This window comes from Engraulis encrasicolus, chromosome 19 (genome assembly GCF_034702125.1).
Source record: "Engraulis encrasicolus isolate BLACKSEA-1 chromosome 19, IST_EnEncr_1.0, whole genome shotgun sequence".
Classification (NCBI taxonomy): domain Eukaryota; kingdom Metazoa; phylum Chordata; class Actinopteri; order Clupeiformes; family Engraulidae; genus Engraulis; species Engraulis encrasicolus.
This window is the reverse complement of record NC_085875.1, coordinates 13,720,090-13,742,589: the sequence shown is the minus strand read 5'-3', so window position 1 is coordinate 13,742,589 and position 22,500 is coordinate 13,720,090. Positions and strand designations below refer to the sequence as shown.

The window sequence follows — 22,500 nt, the reverse complement described above, 5'->3', positions numbered from 1 at the left end:
TAGCCAACACACACGCGCACACACACGCGCACACACACACACACACACACACACACACACACACACACACACACACACACACACACACACACACCTAACACCACCAGCTGAGCACTATTATGAATCCTCTTAAACACACACAAACACACACACACACACACACACACACGTGTGAAGCGTACCACCAGGTAAACTGTGAAAATGTTTTCGTTAAAGATGGACAGCGGTTAATTAAAAAGAAATTAGAAATTATGAAGAGGGGAAACACTGAATGCGTGACATACACTTCGGGAAGAGCTACATAGTATCTCAGAGGCGTAGGCAGGCTCAGGTCTGAGGAGCCAGCTTTGCATTGAACATTGCTGTGCACGTCAACACAGAAAGACCAACGTGCCTGCCTTATAAACACATTTGCGTAGGAATGCTGAGGCAGTCCAGTTTGATATTTTTCACTTGGAAGGCATAAGTAAAAATCCTACGGTACTTTCAAGTAAAAAATATGAAACCGGAGTGTGACCGGAGTGTGACACTGCCAACCACTGAAAAAACACCTGTGCTTTCTAAGAAAATCTGAGGATGGTGGAATTACATCCATTCCTCCTTTTTCTAATGAGGTAAAAGGTAAGTTACATTTGAAAATACATCTGAGAATAACCATCTTGAATGCCCTTTATATAGCCAGGAAGAACATTGTAGGAGTTCAGTATATTCACACATCTGAAACACATACACATATTTGCACAAATTCCATTTCCCATTCACCTTGACCCTCCTACCTTGGGTGCAGAAGCAGACAGTATAGACCAAGTATTCTAAACCTTAGCAATTATGGCGTCTATAGCCTGGCTAAAATCACCAGAACCATTTAAATTTGAACATAAACACATACTTCAGGACATGCAGACCATTTCAATCCCCAGCCTCAACCTCAGTGACTCTCTCCTACCTTGGGTGCAGAAGCGTCCCTTGTACTCCGTCTTGGAGCAGTCGCAGAGCGTCTTGCCGTCCACCACGGAGCAGCTGCCGCCGTTCTCGCAGGGGTTGACGCTGCAGATGCCCTCCATGTCCAGCAGCACGCGCTGGCTGCTGAGCAGCCGCGGCGCCGCCTTGGCGCCCCCGTAGCGCAGCTCGGTGACGGCGCCGCGGAACGGCGGCAGGTCCTTGACGGTGGGCAGCGTGAGCGTGGCGGGCCGGATGTCGAGCGGCACGCCGCCGAAGAACAGGTCGCTGACGATCTTCATGTGCTGGCGCGCCGGCTGCTGCAGCTCGTCCGACTTGACCATGCCGTCCAGGCCGAGCGCCGTGCGCAGGTTGAAGCGGCTGAGCGAGGCGCGGTGCCAGCTGCTGTCGTTGACGCGCCGGTCCGACACCACGGTGGTCTCGGCGCAGTCGATGCTGAACTGCAGCTGCAGCCGGCCCTCCGCCACCGCCAGCTGCATGAAGTCGCAGTAGCCGCCGTCGTCGAAGTAGAGCAGGAGCGCCGACGAGGCGTCCGTCTTGAACTTGAAGCTGAGGTCGCCGCGCACGCTCGCGTCCCAGCGCAGGAAGCGCGCCCACTGGCCGGGCTCGCCCGAGAACTCCAGGCCCGCTATGCAGGCGCAGCAGGCGCCCAGCAGCAGGGCGGTGGCCAGCAGCAGGGGCCTACTACCCAGGGGGCCGAGGGGGAGGAGCGGAGCCATAGCGAGGGCGAAGTGAGGAGTGACGAGGAGAGGTGGAGAAGTACAGAGAAGGAATATGGGGGGTGAATAAAGGGGTGGGGTGGGGTGGGGGTTGTAGGTTGGGTTGGGCTGGGTTGGGATGGGGGGGGGTTGAGGGGGTTATAATCCGCAACGGATGGGAGGAACCATTGACTTCACCCTGAGGCTCATGGGATTGGTATATTCCAGAGTATATCCGAATGTGGACAGCTGTGGCCCAAAGGCTTGCAAGTGCGTGTATATGTATGTGTATGCGTGTGTGGATGTGGATGTGAAAGTGTGGGTATGTGAAAGTGAGTGTGTCAGTATGTATGAACACCGGCAAAAAGGGGTCTTCCACAGGTGACAAAATCCTTTAAAAAATAGGTAGGGGATGTGAATTTCGTGCACACACAGGCAGAGAAGTAGTTACAGGGCAGTTTACATGGCACTATTCTCCATGTGGCAGTGCAGGCCAAAGGCAAAGCGGAGTGTCTCCCTGGCAACACCAATAGGAAACAGTAAGTAGAAGAAAATATATGGTCAGCCGAGTCCGACCTGGAATTGACAACTATCCCTTTCAAAGGCTGTTTACTGATCAACCTTTATTTATCTCTGTTTGTTTGTTTGTTTGTTTGTTTGTGTGCCTCTAGACAGCACGGGCTGTGCCGCTGCGCATACGGGTTCCATGTTGTTGTGTCTCCATGGCGTCGCGTCTCATCATCTGGGCGATGAACAGCGTGCGCCTCCTCATCGTGACACTTCCTGGTTTGGCGTAGGTAGGAGGAGTCCCAGAACCAGAAACACAGAAGGAGGAGCAGGAGGTGCAGGAGGATGCAGGGAGGCTATCCAGGGAGGGAGGCAGTAGGAAGGGAAGGGAGGTGGTTGCTCGCTGGATGGACTACGCTGGGAATCTCCTCTCCTCTTCTTTTCTAGGAGTCTCCCACGTGTCTTATTCTCGGTCTCCTCCCCAGGTCCTGAGCTGTCAAAACATAAAGAGATAAGAGAAAACGGGGCGTCACGTCACAAGGAAAGATCTGGCACTAATTAGGAGAGAGTGTGACTGGAGGGCTCTCTGCTCTCCGCTCTGGACACACACATCTGCATAATGGATCTAACACTGCCAGACTATCGCTAACATACTCTTCAGGGGTTAATTTACACATCCCTAAACGTGTGATACTACGTTTCCATGAGGTAACGTAACATAAAAAGCCATGCCACACACACACACACACACACACACACACACACACACACACACACACACACACACACACACACACACACACACACACACATCTGGACACCTCTTTGGACCCTCATTTGTGTAGATCTAACACTGGGTTCATTTACAAATGTGTGATACATCTCCACGAGGGAATAACAAACCAAAATGTAGGGCCCGACCGATATGGTTTTTTCAGGGCCAATACCGATACTGATATTTATGGAAATGGGAGGACGATAACCGATATGTGCAACCGATATATAGAAATATTGTTCATGATAAAATGTTATGAAATATACATTATTATTATTATCATATATACACATATATTTAGTTACAATAATGAACTCATGGATTCAAAGTGGGGAGAGCAGAATAGAAGATGCATTCACGAAATGGCTGCAAAATTGGTTGTGAAAGTTATACAAACTTATCGGTGGAAATGTATTGAAAGTATGGCCGATACTGATATGCCAAAAATGCTAAATATCGGCCTGTTATATCGTGGGGCCGATATCGGTCAGGCCATACCAATATGGCATGCCAAAAATGCATTCATATTTTGTGTATTTAAAAGTTCATGTGTGAGTGTGAGCCGTTTATTAAACAAAAGGTCTTAACACAAAATTATGCCCTGAACTCGTTTAAATAATTAAAATATTATTCTGTTTCCCTGACACTTACTGCTTGATGAAAGATAGCAAACTATTTAAAAAATACCAACACTGCATCACAATGGAGGAGAGAGTCTCGCCTATAATGAGGTTACTTCTGTGGCCACACATGTGCATGTGGCTTTAAAACTGGCAGACTTAGCCCGATAAGACACAGCGTTGTAAATGTGCTGTTACCAGAATGGCAATTACCAAGTCGTAGTGCATTACTAAAGGCTCTGTGTTATGTCATAGTATTGTAGTACTGAGGTAGGCTAGTTAACTTTACAATGTCACTGGAGGTACAGCGTGCATTAAGGGGCTATCATGTTCTTCAGGGGTTAATTTACACATACAAGACAAAATACAAATTCAATGCCATAAATGATATGTTCATGAAAACTGTGTGAAATGTTTTTACATGAGGGTGTTACTCAAAAATATACCATAAATGATTATCAATATTGAATAATATTGAACTGCAAAACATACCATCGGGGCATTGTATTTATTTACAGATACACATAGGTGGCTTCTCTGTATTTGGCAATGGATTCGCAAGGTGGTTACCAGCCATCTTGTGAGAAAATTACCCCCATTATTTCCATGGCAACCCCAGCCATCAATCAAGCGCTTCACTGCCTGCATTTAAGAGATGATGAGTGAAATTAAAGACCATTTCAGCACAACTAGAATCTCTCTCTTTCTCTGTCTCTCTCTCCCTCTCTCTCTCTCACACTCACACACACACACACACACACACACACACACACACACACACACACACACACACACACACACGCAGACTGACTGACTGTCTCTCTGTCTCTCTCTCTCTCTCTCTCTCACACACACACACACACACACACACACACCAATTCCCCCAGGTCCCAAAAGCCCCCCCCCCCAGCCACCTCATCTGTGTGAGCCGATGGCCCTTGAAACGGACACAATGGCGGCCCTGACGAGCGGCCATGCTTCATTGCCCTAAATAAAATAAACGTACATGTGCCAATGTGAATCGCCATTTGTCTCCCCTCCCCTGTTCTTCTTGCTCTCCTCTATCTATCTTGCCTCTTTTCCATTCACCCTTTCTTTATGCCCGACAATACCTCGAGGCGCAGAAAATAAACGTGTGTGTGTGTGTGTGTGAATGTGAATAACAGTATCCTTCCACTTGCTTCCTCCTGACCGGTGTTCTCCGTATCCTCTCATCTGTGCTGTATGTCTCACTATGCCTTACATTCTCAAACTGTGGGCCGGGGCACCCTGGGGCTGCCGCGGGCCCCCCTCAGGGGTGCCGCAGAAACGTGGCTGATAAATAAATGATGTAATAGAATACATATTCGTCTAAATTGATAAGTTAATGCTAGTCAGAGCAATCTTTCATCTGCCATTTACGCACAATAAAGTAAATATAGGTCTCCCCAGTCAGCTGCAACTTTGAACGTAGGTCGTGTGATGTCTCCAAATGTGTTACTTTTCTAAGCATTTGTGGTATCGGATGCGATACCATGTTACGGCTTGTTGCTTTGGGGTGCCTTGAAATTTTTCATGAATTGAAAGGGTGCCTCGCCTAAAAAAAGGTTGAGAAACACTGCCTTACATAAAATACATGTGTGTGAGAATGTGAACACAGTATCCTTCCACCTCTCTCCCTACACAGAAAAGGGCTTGTTTGAACAGACTGAATGTTGCAGGCATGCATGGGTGTAATAGGCCTACATGGTGCATTTTGGGCAATTTTTTGGACAAATCTTCCAAATGTCATCCTCCTCTCCACTCGTTTCCTGACCTGTGCTCTCCGTTGCCTGTTTCCTCACTCCTCATCTGGGGTGAATTTCTCAAAAGAGAAGTTGTTAGCCTGTTAGCAACTTCGGTAGTTGCCAATGGGAAAATGCATTGAAAACAACGAAGTAGCTAATGTAGTAAGCAACTTCGGTTTTGAGAAATGCACCCCAGGGGGTCCTTTATGTCCTACTATGGTGCGTTTCTCGAAAGCGCAGTTGTTAGCCAGTTAGCAACTTGGCTAGTTGCCGATGGAAAATTGCACTGCAAACAGCAAAGTAGCTAACGTACTTAGGAACTATACCATTGAGAAACGCACCCCAGGTATGCTGTGAACTTTAGTAGCTTTCACCACCGTCAAGCAGTACTGTGGCATATTACTATGTTACAATTCCCACAGCTTAAGAGGATGCCGTTCGCTTCCTGACTCCATTCTGAGTCCCTCACAACAATTACCCCCTCCCACTGATGAGAGATGCCTATGCAGAATAATTCTTCACGACAACAATACGATAATGCACACACACACGCACACACACACACGCACACAGAACCTGTGCACGTTAACACATACATTTTTGGTGACACACACACACACACACACACACACACACACACACACACACACAACCCGCACACGTTAACACATGCATTTCTGCTGGCTTATATAATGGGGGAGTTTTGCTGTTGCTTGTTGGTGCTGGTGCTGATGCTGAGTCCCTGCAGATGAAAGCCATTGCGCTGACTGCTGCTGCTAGGAGCTTAGGAAAGCATGCAGCGGCTTGAAACAGCGCCCAGCCCCATTCTCTACCCATCCTCATCCTCATCCTCTTCTACTTCTCCTTCTCTCCTTCTACACACTCTATCCCTCTCTCCTTCTCTTTCCCTCCTCTCTCTCCCTCCTCATCCCAATTATTTCAAATCTCTATATTTTCCCGGTCTCTTTGTCTTATTCTCTACCACCATATTCCTATGTTCCTCTCTTCCTCTCTCTGCATTTGTTTCCACACTTATAGTGCTGGGCGATATGGAAAATACATGTATCACGATATGGATATATACATCACGATATACCACAATTATACATGTTTTCAGTTATTCTCTTTGTTTTCTCTTTATTGTGCCGTATCGCAAAACCCCATTTCTTTTTTTCATTCTTCTCTTTGCAGTTACATGAAATTATAGCGTGCAGAGTGACAACACAAAATGTTATTAAATTATACTAAATTGTATATTAGCTGTAATAATGGATAAAATTTGTTCATCACGATAGAAACGATAGAAGAGAAAGGGCACGATAGACACTTTGCTATCACGACACGATAACTATAGGCCTACATATCTTCATATCGCCCAGCCCTACCCACTCATACTCATTGAAATAATCATCCTCCCCCTCCCATTTTAATGCCTCTTCTTCCTCTTCTTCTCCGTCGTCCCTCTGTTCCACTCTTTTCCTTTCTTTGTCTCTCCTCCTCTCCTTCCTCTCATCTCCAAATTCTCCTCATTTCAATCCCCTTCCTCTCTCCTCCCTTTTCCCTCTCTTCATCTCCCTCTCCGTCCTCCTCTCTCTACCCCTTCACTCTATTCTCCTCTCTCTTCTCCTCTCTCCAATTCTGCTTATTCAAATCCCCTTCCACTCACCTCCCTTTCCCCTCTCTTCCTCTCCCTCTCCCTCTCCCTCATCCTCTCCCTCTCTCCCTCTTTCCTCCTGCTTTCTCTTCTCCTCTCTCCACATTCTCCTCATTCAAATCCCCTTCCTCTCACCTCCCTTTCCCCTCTCTCCCTCTCCCTCATCCTCCCTCTCTCCCTCTGTCCTCCTGCTTTCTCTTCTCCTCTCTCCACATTCTCCTCATTCCAATCCCCCTTCCTCTCTCCTTCTTTTCCCTATCTCTTCCTCTCCTTCTCTCCCTTCACTTCCCTTCCCTTCGCAATCCTCACGAGGAGGAACACTGAGTCCGTCTCCCCTGCCCGACTTGTCAAACAGCAATGTCATTAGATTCGAGGTTATCTCTATTTGGATGTAAACAAATTGAATTATTCAAAACAATCCCCATCCGTAGAGCGGCAGCCACAGACCCAAGAATACACTGCACAGTGCAGCACACATGATTCCCAATTCATCCCGTCACTGAAAATGAAACGAAATGAATCAAAATGTCTCAAATATATGCTAGAGTCAGTAAATATACTTTCCTCTAAAATCGGAGCTGGCTGGTAGTCTGTGTGGCCGGCGTTTTGGCCGAGTAGGCGCGTGAAGCCCCCGTGCCCTACAAAAGGAGCGGTGTCAGGTGACATGGCCACACACTGGCTGTAACCCAATAGGCCTCTAATATTCACACCGTGCAGCACGCTGCAGCCGCAGGTACTGGAGAGATGAACACAGCGCCGGGGCCAGGGCCCTGCAGAGGCTACAGAGAGTGGTCCTACACATGCCATACACGCGCGCACACGCACGCACACACACACACACACAAACGCACACGTTACACGCACAAGCACACACACACGCGCAAACGCAAACGTTGCACGCACACACACACACGCGCACACGTTGCACGCACACACACACACACACACACACACACACACACGCAAACGCACCCGTTGCACGCACACACACACTTTACAGATATTTCTAGCAGAAAACGCTATGCTGACCTTATTGAAATTCAGGTGGGCTACGGTAAACGAGTGTGTATTTGAGAGAGAGGATCTCCTCCCCACATACACCCACACACAAAAAAGTGGCACGAGCCAGGACCACTTTCATCCACGTGTGTGTGTGCGCGCATGTGTGCATGTGTGTGTGTGTGTGTGTGTGTGTGTGTGTGTGTGTGTGTGTGTGTGTGTGTGTGTGTGTGTGTGTGTGTGTGTGTGTGTGTGTGTTTGCTCTTGCCTTTTGTTGTGGCGTGGGGTACTGGCTGCCTGGCTGATGATGGAGACAGAGAGAGAGAGAGAGAGAGAGGGGAAGTGAGGAAGAGGAGGGGGGAGAGGATGAGGTGAAAAGGGTAAGCGGGGTAGATCATTGTTCTCATTGATATGGGAATGATGAGACCCGCTGGGATCAGACGAGGGGTCAGGCGTGACATGGAAAAGGGGAGGGGGGGGGGGGTATTGCTGGGGGGTAGTGAAAATAAGAAGGAGGGGTTTGGGGGAGGTGGGTGTTGAGGGGAAACAACGAAGAGGGGTGTGTGGGGGGGGGGGGGGGGGTAGATTCCCTTCAACTAGAGTTTAAGTGGATGGGGGTGGAAAGGCAGTGGATGGATATAGGGGGGTATTCTGTATGTAACCTGAGATCTATTAATGATGCTGGTCCCTCTATCTTTCTGCATCTGGCCTTTTATTAAAGACACCGCGCCACTCCATTGAAGTATGCCTCAATTGCACGTCAGGCTTTTCACTGCTTTTTTGCCTGCCTTTGTCATTTCCTCGGCGCCTCTCCCTTTTCTGTTACACACACACACGGGCACACACAGGCACATGCTATCCTGTTTCCCTCGTTTTTCTGTTTTGCCATTCTGTGTCTCCTCAATTCTCTTTCTCTCTCTCACACACACACACACATATGCTTTCTCTCTCTTTTCCTTTTTCCTTTTGTTCCACACAAACAAACACACACACGCACACACACTCGCACACACACACAAGCACATTGCTCTAGAGGCGCCTCCACAAAATGTCCTCCCAAGCGATCAGGTGATGCTGCAGCTAGACAGCCCTTCGCTTCTCTCTTTCTCTCCCCCTCACACACAAGAACATACAGGCACAAACACACACATGTACACAAACCACCACACAAGTCCACCATGTATTCCAGAAAAATGAAATGCGGAGCCCCTAACACTGACGTCCAAATCCTCCATTTTTTTTTATCAAAAAGAAAATAATCTTCCCACACACCCCAGACTCCCGTCTCAGACAGGATGGTATACTGGGTTTTTTGGACATTACATCACCACCTTGCCCAGCCACTGTTACCCACCAACCGCGAAAAGATGTTGGAGGGGGGAGGGGGGCGTGGTGGGTATCGTGGCCCCAGCCAGGGGCATTCTGAGTGGGCACAGGCAGCAGCGGGTAGGCCGGCAGTCCGGAGCTGCGTAGGAGACTCCGCTCCAAGCCTTCGAGCGATTCTAGGCGCTTCTGCGTCGTGCACACCTAACATGACATCACCGTTACCAAACGATTCCGGCATTCTATAGAGAATTTAAAAAGAAAAATATCTCGTGGTAATATAGAATAACGCTTGTTAAAAATAAAATCCGGCCTAAGGCATAATAAAACGGCCTAAGGCATGCACACCCCACTGCAGCAGATTCCCAACTGGGTAGACATCACTATAATTCAACCGACAGGGTGTCAACCCACAAGATGCAATTGTACCTTTAAGAAACGCATTTTCCACAAAAAGTAGAAATTTGTAGACAATGCATTGACCTTACTAAACTGCTTGTGATCTCTGTGCTTTTTTACGTTATCTCGCAAACTAGATTTTTTTTATCTGATAATAACGCGAATTAACGCAGCTTATAATGTAGCAATAAAGCACGAACAAAAAAACCTAAACGCCTGTTTTTGGCTGTACCGCAGCGCGCTAAGGTTTTCTCATTTAATTCTTCGGCAAAAATGAGCACATCCTCACCGCCCCTCCTCGTGGCGTCTTGGCTAATGCTGTGCCAAATAGCGCCAGTGACAGGCGTACGTTGCCAAAAACAGAATTAGCTGGGCCCCTGTACAGCCTCTCACGACATGAACAAAATGTGGACATATTTGGATGAATTCATATAGCCTTCCCTCGATGTGCGGCCTTGCTGATTTTTTTTTTCTTTTTAGTGCTTAGAGTAGGCGAAGCAGGGCGTTGTCTTTTATTTAACATTCTTATGTAAGCGCATTTAGGTGACTGATATTTCACCTGCAATTGCTGTCAAAAGGTCACATGTAAATAATTAAGAAGCCGGTTTGGAAAGCTACAATTTAGGCAGATTTACTTAGGCACATTTACTAAACATCCTGATTTTTGTATATATAGCAAATAAAATGGACATTGAGACGAAGACAAAAAAATACAGCCTTTTAAAAACGTAAATTAATTCAGGCCTGGGCCTACGTGTTACCTGAAAAGGAGAGCATGTTGACAAGCCTAATTGTGTTAATATAGGCCTATTGTTTAATATCGGTCGTTGCTTTGCCTTATTTTTAGTGTTTTTAATCGATATATATAGGCCCAACGCTGAAAAATCGAGCTGCAATGTGTGCATATTTTCTCTCCCGAAAGGGTCACACGCCCACTTCAAACTAGCAGTTAATTTTACATGTATGAACCGATTGCCATAATTGGCTATTTAGGTGAACAAAGGAGCAGTCATATGGATGCATTGTCTGAAATCCAGTGAAGGATTAAATTAATTCCCCCTTTTCAATTTATTTTTCTCTCACTGTCTGTCGGCGTCTGTTGTGCACTGATATCCTTGATAATAATAATAAAAAAGGTATGGGCTACCAAATCTGTCTTAGTGAGATAAAATAAATGCTTTAAACCAAACAAATAGTGTATCATTGGAAAAACGATTTAATATAGTTAAATTCAAAGGACAAACATACGCATGCCCAAAATATTACAAGCTAATTCCACATCATTCTGTCTTAGGCCTTAAGACTATAGTCATATTTTGTGCTGCGAAGATTTATTTTTAAAAGAATAAGAAACGTGATTGTAGGCCTATGTCTTGCAGTCTACACATTTATATCAGCAGGAAAATAAGATAAATGAGACGGGTTTACATTTAAATGTAGCTTCAAAAAAATCTACCTCCTACACTAAACACGAAAATTGAGGGGGGGGGGAATCTGCGTTTTCTAAAATGTCGTTCTATTTAAAACGTGTTTAAATAAGCTCTCAATGTCCTCCGTTATGCATTAGGGAAGGCCTATATCTTTCAACCGTGTAGCCTAGCCCATATTTTTATTTTTTTATTTCAAATAGAATGCCTGCCCTACAGAGCGTGCCCAATTTTAAACAACCGGGGTCCATCCATCAAACCGGTTTGATTTTAAACGCACAGTTATGCACGTTTTAATGAAGCCTAGTTGACCAAAGCATCAGGCCTAGCCAACATTTTGTCCACAGGTTTTTTTATTTATTGGAAGGCTGGAAATGCCAGGTCTAATATAAACATTACATGTGGCTGCCTTGATCTAAACGAGTCTGTTTGAGAACATTTAATCCGGCAAGTATTTTAATTGCGTGGCTGTTTTTCAGAGTGTATTCGTGTCCACAGTAGTTGTGCCAAATGTAAGGTAGCCTATTATGAGACCACTGCCAACCGACACCTGAGAAGCCTATTCATTATTCAAGGCAACTTTAGATATGGGACCAGACTGTCAGAGAAGACCTGTTTATAACACAGAAAGCTCTCCCTCGTGACAACAATTGTCTCGCTCACTGTATGAAGCAATGTCGTTTAATAATCTCCTCCCCAAAAATTATGTCTACCAAATACAGCAGTCAAAGGCACCACAGTCGCGTAGAAAATGAAAACGTCCCCGAGGTGGGTCTACCTTTGTCGCTACGTCTGGCACTGACCACAAGACTTCATGAGCAACCAACAAACGGCACTTGCCCCACTTAAAATCGAGGGATGTGTTGGAGGTTAACCGAAGCTAACCATATCTTGGTGTAGGGAAATAAAAAAAGCCTAACGTGACATGCGTAATAAACACACGCCGAAGAACGGTGTGATTTTTGTGAGTGCAGTTCATGACATGGTGGTGTCAACTACATGGTCTGAACGAAAAATGAGCGGGAAAATGAAAGGGAGCAGCATGTATGTTAGCAGATGTAAATGTGTATTCTGTAATTAGCCTACGTGAGGGTCCTTGAAATACATAAACATAGTTGTAGTTAGCTGCAAGAGTGAAAGTCGACGGAGAACTTGGCGAGTGGGAAGGTTTCAGCAGGAAAGGATTATTAAATTGCGACTGACCTGAAATGAGGCTAAAATATCCAGATACATTGTAATCCACAATACATTCCTGAAATGCGTATTTAGATCCAGAGTCGGGGGAAGGCGCCGGGAAGGCGAGCTCTGATGAAGGTTATCACCCGCGTGTGTTGGAGCAGGCTTGAGATTGCAGCAACGGTGGCGTTCCAGTTCGCTCGCGCATCACCGCGCGCCCCTTGCTGCGAGGCAGTGATGGCCAATCACTGGACGCTCACGCGCTCCACGCGGTCCGCCCTCCGCCCAGCACAGATCTTGACATTTAAAGGGGTAGCTCCAGCTCGTGCAAAACGGGCTACCTGGTGAATCACACCTTGAAGCGTAACAATTATTCATTTGATATTTATTTTATTTTATTGTGTATTATTTTTCGGTGAAAGGTAGAAAATCAAACAGGAAGAACAGCTTGCTCAAACACCCCTACTAATATGCAGGGGGACAGTTTGAGGATCACAAGCTGGTGAGGCATTCGCTGACTTAACCATTGGCATTGCCCACCCCCTCAGCCCATCACGCGCACGCTGGTGTTTTGTTGTAGGCGTTGTCAGTTGGGTAGCTCTGTGATCCTGTGGCTATGTCAGACATTTGAGAGATTATGCGCTCGGGAAAACACGCCGCGGCGTCAGAATGTGCAGTCAAGTCAAAACAAGGGAAACGCGGCACCTGCGCTGTCCAGGGTGCTGAGACAGTGCGCGCGCTGAGCCGTTGAGAGAACGAGCCGTGCCTTTTCTATTCTCTCAAGTGGGCACGCGAGGAAAGCCAAAAGGTAACCACAGTGAGTTGCTGAATTTCCCATCCAAGGACAACAGTGGCTAAAAACGACAACCACGAAAGCCTCAGATTATTTTTAGTGTAAACTTTACTACATTCCACCCAAGGGAGGTCGCCACACCCATACAGTCGTGATTAAAACAGCACTGACTGTGGACTATCCAAATAGTCCATGATGAATTAAACAAACTTCTGAACGGATTTAAGTTCCCCGTGGACATTTCGCAGAATAATAAGCTGTTATAGTCCCAGAGTAGTTCGTTTTCACAGCCGTATACCAGACTAAATGGGAAAGATAACATGAAGCCCAAAAACAATTCGATTTTCATTATTATTATCAGTCTTTGGGTCAGCATTCAGTGCCACAGCACATCCATTTTATTATTGGCAAAGACAGTGGGCCATTATCTTTTCTGCCTGTGGGATGCGTATGGTTACGTATCTACTGTGTTTTTTCTTCTGGTAAATAGCACTTATGTAAATAGGCTATAAACCCCACAAACTATTCTAGGCATTAAAAAGACACGAGCATTAGAAAGTTCTGCACAATTTATGATGGGATGTGTTACAGCTGCTAGTCCATCTGTGTCTGTTAAAATGTATATGTTTTGTAATTGTAATGTATTTAGAATAGCATTTGTATGATCAGAAGATAATGGGTTTTTTTCCTTTTTTGTCCAATGAGTATATCATTGTTCTTGTTGTGAAAGATACTACCTGGTTTGTTCATAATAATATCTGGTTAGCTCATAATCAGGGTTAGTTCAACTTAAGTGTAGGTGACTGCACTCCAACAATGTTAATTCATTTTTCAGTGGTATAATTTTAGAAAGACATTGCATTACATTGGATTTTATCCAAAATTGCATCCAAAGGACAAAAGGAAGGGCTAACACACAAACAACATTTCAGTGTAGATTATGTTCCATATTAGGAGTGTACATTTTGAAATTGAAATACGGGGACAGACCCCTGCAATATGCATATAACACATACATTTATTATTTTTATTACAATGCATTGCCGTTCACTTAGCCAATGTTTTTTTAAGGAACGCACATTTATTATTCGTTGTACCTGATTATGCAATGAATGAATGAACAGTTTACATTTGAGGGCTGGGGTTGAGCTCAAACAAATACAACATTTCATAATATTCATAATATTTCAACACTACACATTGTCCTTAGCAGGCACCTTTGTCCAAAACAATAATGTAAAATTGTTATTCAAAAGAAGAGTGGATGAGAAATGGATTGGACTGCAGATAAGATCACAGGCGCCCGTTCACTGTTGTGTGAAAAAAGCTTAACTACATCATAACAACATTGCTGTGGCATTGCAGAGAGTCTGAAGTAGCACATGTATAAAGACATGGTCATTACAGTTTTTGTTACAACAAGCTTATCATACAGGCTCTGCATGACAGTGTCAAGTAAGTAGATACATTGACCTTTGGCGAAAAAAAATAAAGTGTGTATTGTGTGTACTGTTAGTGTATTTGTTGTATAAGGAAAACAGTCAATTGAAGAATGGTCAATTCTCCAGATGTTCAAACCATGTGTGTGATTGCCCTCCTGAAATGATTAAGCAAATAACCAATCTGACCTGCATCCTCCGAGCCAGTGGACCTCATCATGAGTCTGCCCTCTCTCTCTCTCTCTCTCTCTCTCTCTCTCTCTCTCTCTCTCTCTCTCTCTCTCTCTCTCTCTCTCTCTCTCTCTCTCTCTCTCATACCGTCCTGTTCTTCTGTAAGCAGGATGTGCAAGCTGCCTTTGCCTTTGCCAACACAATTCCCCATGAGGACTCTTATCTACTCTGCCTCTGTCTGTCTGTCTGTCTGTCTGTCTGTCTGTCTGTCTGTCGGTCGGTCGGTCGGTCTGTCTGTCTGTCTTTCTGTCTGTCTTTCTCTCTCTCACCCCCCCCCAAACACACACTCTGTGCTACAATCTGTCTGCTTCTCGCTGTCTCTCACACACACCCTCCACACACACACGTACTCTCTCTCTCTCTCACACACACACACACACACACACACACATACACACACACACACACACACACACACACACTCCAACGTGCAACATCCCCCACTCCCACCCACCCATTGCCAGTCAGCCCCCCACCACCGCCACCACCACCACCACCAACACCACCAGGACACCCACACCTCCTTTTCCTCATCACAGGGTCTTATCTCCGCGCGCCGGCCCTTCCTGGTGTCAGAAATGTAAAACCCCTCAATTAGCGAGCCGTTAAAAATGAGGTGATACTGCAAGCGGATCAATACCCACACATCCCACTTATCTCATTAGAAGGAGCCCTCAGCCGACAGACACCACATTCGCGTTCGCACACACACCAAGTGTCAGGCAGAAGGAAAAACAAGCCAGGAGATGCTTAAAGGCCTCAAGTTAATGCTCTAAATATGGCCGCCGCCACCAGGCCTGGACTAGCCGTCTGGCATAGTGTGGCGTGTCCCGGTGAGCCCTGCATCCTCATGGGCCCCTATTTTCAGGTTTTTTTTTTTTTTACATTTCTGATAATAGGGGCCCACGAGGGTGCGAGGCCTAACGGTGAGTCAGTACTGCACTGCTAATTATGAGGGGGGGGTCTTTAAAGGGACACAGGTTTATTTCCAGAATTCATGCTGCCCATTCACTAATGTTCCCTTTTTCATGAATACTTACCACCACCATCAAATTCTAAGTATTCATTATGACTGGAAAAATTGCACTTTTAATACATAAAAAGGGGGATCCTCTCCATCGTCCGCCATTTTGAATTTAGCTGCAAAAATGACTCTACTTGGACCATTCTACAAAATATTTGTTTATTACTTGGTAAACTTTCATGTAAAGATCAATTTTGACAATAGGCAGCCCAGTTTCAATGAGCAGCATAGTTGCAGTACCTTTTTTTTACCTTTCCTGCACAGTTTCCCTTTAAGTCGAAAGTGCCCGGGTCCTATTTCTCCCCCAGTCCAGTCCTGGCCACCACTTCCCAGCCAAGCAGAGCTCTTCCTTTCTCAAGCTTCATTGATTTACAGTTTCTTATACAGGAAGGTGTCAGAAGAGGCTTTATCTGGCAACACTTACACTAAACACACACACACACACACACACACACTCAAACACACACACACACACACACACACACAAATGTCACACATCATGACGGTGCTGGAATCGAACCCGGGTCGCCAGCGCAGCAACCCATACCCTACCGTTAAGCCACGGATGTAACGGCCCCACCTCTCTTTTCCACATCTCTACTTTATTGAAGGCAATTCAGAAAAGGGGCTAAATGTTCAAAATAGTGCATTTTGTCCTTTAATGTTCCCTCTTCCTTCCATTTACTCCATTACAGTACTACCAGAGATTCTTTAAGTATAGAGATATGCCAACATAATAGGTTTCTATGGGCACCTAACGCGACCAGGTTCCGGTCTGCCTAAAGGGGCGTGTCATAATGCTCCTAGCATTGAATAGAACAGTCCTCAGGTCTGCCTAGGTCTGCCTAAAGGGGGATTTCCCCCCCAATAATAGAACCCGGAAACAATGGGCCAATGGAACCTCTCTCTCTCTACTCTCTCTGGTACTACTATCTCTTTCCTTCCTTTCCCTTTCCTCTTCCAACATACATCCTTCTCTCTCTCTCTCTCTCTCTCTCTCTCTCTCTCTCTCTCTCACACACACTGCTCTGCCCCCGGCAGCTGCTAAGGCTTGCCCTGCTTGGTGGTGGGTGAAGCTGGGAGCTGCTGGTGGTGGTACTGGAGGCTGGGCTTGACAGATTGGCTCCCCCGGTAAGGTGGTGCGTGCTGGGGCCACAGTAGAGGAGAGGGCAGCCTGGAGGCCCCAGAGCACAACAATGGGAGCCTATACAGTCAGTACAGTCACGGATTCTCCCTGCACAGTATACGGACTCTCCTCTCCTCTCCTCACACCACAAGCACCCTTTCCCTGGTGACACACTAGCTCAGCTACCCATGGCTACCTCTTTCTTTCACCTCTTCATCTGTTTGTCTGCTCATTCATTCGTTCGTTCGTTCGTTCGTTTGTTCGTTCATTCATTCATCCATTCATTCATTTTTCAATTTCATCTTGCCTTACACATGTTACATCTCCATCATTTGTTCATTTATGAAAGTAAAGTGAAATGAAACTCAAACTCAATATTCACTCTTTCATTCACTCTTTCACTCACTCATGCCTTTATTCATTCCTTCATTCATTCATTCCTTCTTTTATTTAGTCATTCGTTGTTTGTTGTCACGTTCTGTCAGTCTGTCTTCAGTGACTCACTCGGAGGCTGTGGAGGTTTCCATATGGTCTCTATGTGCGTCATCGTCAAGTGTGTGTGGTGTGTGTGTGTGTGTGTGTGTGTGTGTGTGTGTGTGTGTGTGTGTGTGTGTGTGTGTGTGTGTGTGTGTGTGTGTGTGTGTGTGTGTGTGTGTGTGTGTGTGTGTGTGTGTGTGTGTGTGTGCAACAAAGACAGACAGAAAGTATGGATATGTCCAACAGATTTGCTGTGTGTGTGTGTGTGTGTGTGTGTGTGTGTGTGTGTGTGTGTGTGTGTGTGTGTGTGCGTGCGTGCGTGCGTGCGTGCGTGCGTGCGTGTGTGTGTGTGTGTCATAATGTGTCCAGAAGATTTATGATGTGTGGATGATGTATGAAGGATGACTATACAGTATGTACGTTTGTACTTAGAGTGAACATGAATCCACACAAACACACACACACACACACACACACACACACACACACACACACACACACACACACACACACACACACACACACACACACCAAATGTGTACCACATATCCATATGCACTATCATGCATGGATACACTCTGCTCACACTTTGTCTAATGCCATACACAGGCTATTAACATACCACAGCTATTTTGTATTTCTACCACACATGCACATGGAGGCAAATATATTTTCTCTCTGTCCCGCTCCGTTTCTCTCCCTCTTCCTCTTCCTCTTCCTCTCTGTCACACATACTTTCCTTCTTCATCCTACTTCCTCTGTCTCTTTCACACGTTTGCACACTTTTACACACACACACACACACACACACACACACACACACACACACACACACACACACACACTTCCACTTTCTTTCCTCGTCTCTCACATTCTACTTCTCTCTCTCTCTCTCTCTCTCTCTCTCTCTCTCTCTCTCTCTCTCTCTCTCTCTCTCTCTCTCCTTCCTCTCCCACGCGGCCCCGCCCCCGGCCATGTGTGCTGAGACCTGCGTGTTCCTGCGAGTTCCTGTCCTCCTGTCAGGAGGGAAACACACGCCCGCACACACACACACACACACACACACACACACACACACACACACACACACACACACACACACACACACACACACACACTACCGCTTTCTGTCTTCGTCACCGTCACCGTCACACACACACACACACACACACACACACACACACACACACACACACACACACACACACATCTTCTCCCCGTCATTCTCGCCTCACACACACACACACACACACACACACACACACACACACACACACACACACACACACACACACACACACACACACACACACACACACACGTCTACTCCTCGTCATTCTCGACTCGGAACGGCTGAGGTGGCGTTGCCCGGCATTGACACATCTGGTGAGGCAGAAGAGTTCTCGGGCCAGCCGGTTGGGAGCACACCTGATACAGTCGACCAATCACGCGCAAGAAAGTGGGTCACTTGGCGTGAAAACAACCAATAGGAATGGGAGAAGCCCTGTGGGTTAAAGAGCTTCTGCAACTGGACATTTGGAAAAACCTCCATCCTGCAGCAGAGCAGATGTGTGTGTAATGTGTGTGTAGTGTGTGTGTACAGTCCCAGGAAAAAGTTTGTACATCCTTTGAAATTTCTTACATTTCTGTCAAAATTGATCATAAAACATGGTCTGATCTTCCCGGAAATCTCAAGAAGGAACAACCAGAGTCTGCTTTAATTAATTCCACCCAAACATTTACATGTTATCATATTTTTATTGGTCATAAGGCCATAACATTCACAGGAGAGCAGGGCATAAGTAAGTACACCCTTGCATTAAGTAGGTTTTAACCCTCAGTTAGTTGCAATATCATCAACCAGACCTGTCCTGTAGTTGCAGATCAGATTAACAAAACAATCTGTTTGTATCTTGTCTCCCTCTTCTTTAGAGAACTGCCTCTCGTCAGCAAGGTTTGTGGGATGTCTGGAGTGCATAGCTTTCTTGACTTCATGCCATATAATCTCAATTGTTTTTGTCAGGGCTTTGACTGGGCTATTTCAGAATGTGTATTTCATTATTATGAAGCCATTCTAAAGTCGATTTGCTTCTAAAGTATGGGTTGTTGTCACATTTCAGGACCCATACTCTTGTGTGCTTCAACTGTGTGACAGACTTCCTCACGTTTTTTCTGTAAAATATCACAATAAATTTGAGTTCATTGTTCCACTGATAATAGCAAACTGTCAAGGGCCTGAGGCAGCAAGGAAGCCGCATATAATGATGCTCCCGCCACCATACTCAGAAGAGGAGATGTAACCAAGAATAGCTAAAAATGGGATTAATTCAGCCAATCTAAAATTAATGGGGTTTCCGACCAAAAAAATATTGCTGCACCTTTGAGGTTTGCGAAAAAGCATTTATATGCTTCATAGAATTACTGCAAAATATTCTGTAGACCAACGTTGAAACCAAAGTTGAATTGTTCAGGGGAACACACAATGTCATGTTTGGAGGAGAACTGGAGAACCACACCTTCACCAAAACATCATCTCCACCTTTGAGTATGGTGGTGGGAGCATCATTATATGCGGCTACCTTCCTACCTCTGGCCCTTTTCAGTTTGCTATTATCAGTGGAACAATGAACTCAGAAGTTTATCGAGATATTCTACAGAAAAAAGTGAGATAGTCTGTCAAACAGTTGAAGCACACAAGAGTATGGGTCCTGAACAACAACCCATACTTTAGAAGCAAATAGACTTTAGAATGGCTTCATAATAATGAAATACACATTCTGGAATAGCCCAGTCTAAGCCCTGACAAAAAACAATTGAGATTATATGGCATGAAGTCAAGAAAGCTATGCACTCCAGACATCCCACAAACCTTGCTGACGAGAGGCAGTTTTCTAAAGAAGAGGGAGACCAGATACATCCAGATTGTTTTGTTAATCTGATCTGCAACTACAGGAAACATCTGGTTGAGGTTATTGTGACTAACTTAGGGTTAAAACCTATTGAATGCTAGGGTGTACTTACTTATGCCTTGCTGTCCTGTGAATGTTTACATCTTATGACCAATGAAAATATGAAAACTTGTAAATGTTGGGGTTGAATTAGTTAAAGCAGACTCTGGTTGTTCCTTCATGTGATTTCCGGGAAGATCAGACCATGTTTTATGACCAATTTTAACAGAAAGGTAAGAAATTTCAAAGGGTGTACAAACTTTTTCTTGGGACTGTATGTGTGCATGTGTGTGTGTGTGTGTGTGTGTGTGTGTGTGTGTGTGTGTGTGTGTGAGAGAGAGAGAGAGAGAGAGAGAGAGAGAGACAGAGAGAGAGACAGAGAGAGAGAAAGAAAGCGAGAGAGAGCTCACACTCTCCCTGGCTATAAGCTACTTTGTAGTCCATAAGAAGAGAGGTAGCAACCCAAATTCTCCAGCCAGAGGAAAGTTGTAGGGATCCTTACAACAGTAAAACTTTGTGAATAAGTCATTGTGAAACTTTCAAAAGAAACCCAGTGGAAACATCCATAGCTGCTAAAGTATAATCTTATAACAACACAGCTTTAATAAAATGGTCAATAACTTCAATGAATCACATTGCAAGTTGCACCAAGGCTGGAGGCACAAGTCTTGATTAATCCAGTGTATGCTGTGTACGGTACGCCTTCACCGATAGTTTGAAAAGGAGAGCTGCACACAGCAACTTTGGGAAGCAGCACAAGCAAGATGCGCATGTTACCCGCATTTCCATATGAAAGACATTGACAATAGTCGCGGCCAGGGCCGCTGACAACTTTTGCTGGGCCCGGGACAAAGTCATTTGAAAGGGCCCCTGATCCAATGAATACTATGTAATGAGGACCAGATTATGGGCCCCCTCTCTCTATGGGCCAGGGACAACTGACCCCTTTGTCCCCCCCTGTCGGCGTCCCTGGTCGGGGCTGCCAACAATACCCACACGAGCTAGAAATAGACCTTGAATAATACTCAATGCAGAGAATGGGAGTGAGTGAGTCAGACTAGCAACAGAGAGACCTTAAAACAAAAGGGAGGAATTATCAGTGCACTCTTAAGTGCAGCAAAACCGCCGCCGCCGCCGCCTCCTCCTCATCGTGTTTGCCTCATGGAGGTAATAATAAACAATTCAATGAGAATAAAACGTGGTGGACGAAGGAGAGCGGAAAAGATAATGAGAGAAAAAAAAGAAGAAGAGAGGAAATAGAATGAGTCATTATTGTCTTGTGTGTAGGCCTATGGTGTATTGTGCGGAACTTGTATTTCCTAACTGAGCTCCTATTCAATAAGCTGATACAGTAGAGCATGACAAGAGCACAGTTTCTAGAAATAAATAAATAAATAAATAACACTAATAACACAAATACTAAGAATAATGCTATTACTACTACTACCACTACTAGGCCTACTAAGAAGAAGAAAAGGAAGAGGAAGAAGGAGGAGGAGAATCATCATCATCTTCATCATCATCATCATAACAAAGACTATCTAATATAAAACAATAAATTCAACTATTATTATAATATTTGCATCACTGTTGTTATTGTTATTGACAATGTAAAGTCACTTGCTGGTGAGTTGTGTAGACAAACGATGGAGCCACCATCCACACAGGGACGGATTATTATTCCATGGGCCCCTGGGCAAGACAACAAGAAAGCCCTCCTTCAATTGCTAGATTACAAAACAATTCAGGGTTTTAAGTGTGGGATGTATACTAAGAAGCCGGTTCAGTTGTTAACCAGGTTAAGTTAACCTTGTGGTAGTGGTAAATCATCTAATAGAAGAGCCTGTTGGACTAATTATCTTAAGTAAATGATGCCTGTAGGTATTAGCAGGTTTACCCCTCATTGTTGGTAAACTAAGCCTGGTTTAGGTCCTGCCGTGGCCAAATGGTAGGGCCCTGTGTTACTACACCGGCAATCAGAGTTCGATACCAGCCTGGGACGTTTGCCGATCCTTCCCCGTCTCTCTCCCCACACTCATTTCCTGTCATAATCTCCACTTTCTTATCAATAAAGGCACAAAAGCCCCTAAAAAATATATATTTTTTAACTAAGCCTGGTTTATCACTTAACCAGTATACGTCCCAGGTTTGAGAGTCT

The 22,500-nt window shown here is 45.3% G+C and overlaps 2 protein-coding genes across 2 annotated transcripts in view; one reads left to right on the top strand and one right to left on the bottom strand.

Moving 5' to 3' along the window:
* The window catches only part of nrxn3a (neurexin 3a), a 479,628-nt gene extending 477,949 nt beyond the window's left edge, over positions 1 to 1,679 (bottom strand). Inside the window, exon 1 of the mRNA XM_063184079.1 lies at positions 947 to 1,679. Within this exon, the coding sequence (XP_063040149.1) occupies positions 947 to 1,679 (733 nt within the window). The remainder of the gene's footprint in view (positions 1 to 946) is intronic.
* LOC134434980 (uncharacterized) overlaps positions 1 to 22,500 on the top strand; it is a 499,130-nt gene that overhangs the window by 374,868 nt on the left and 101,762 nt on the right. The window lies entirely within an intron of this gene.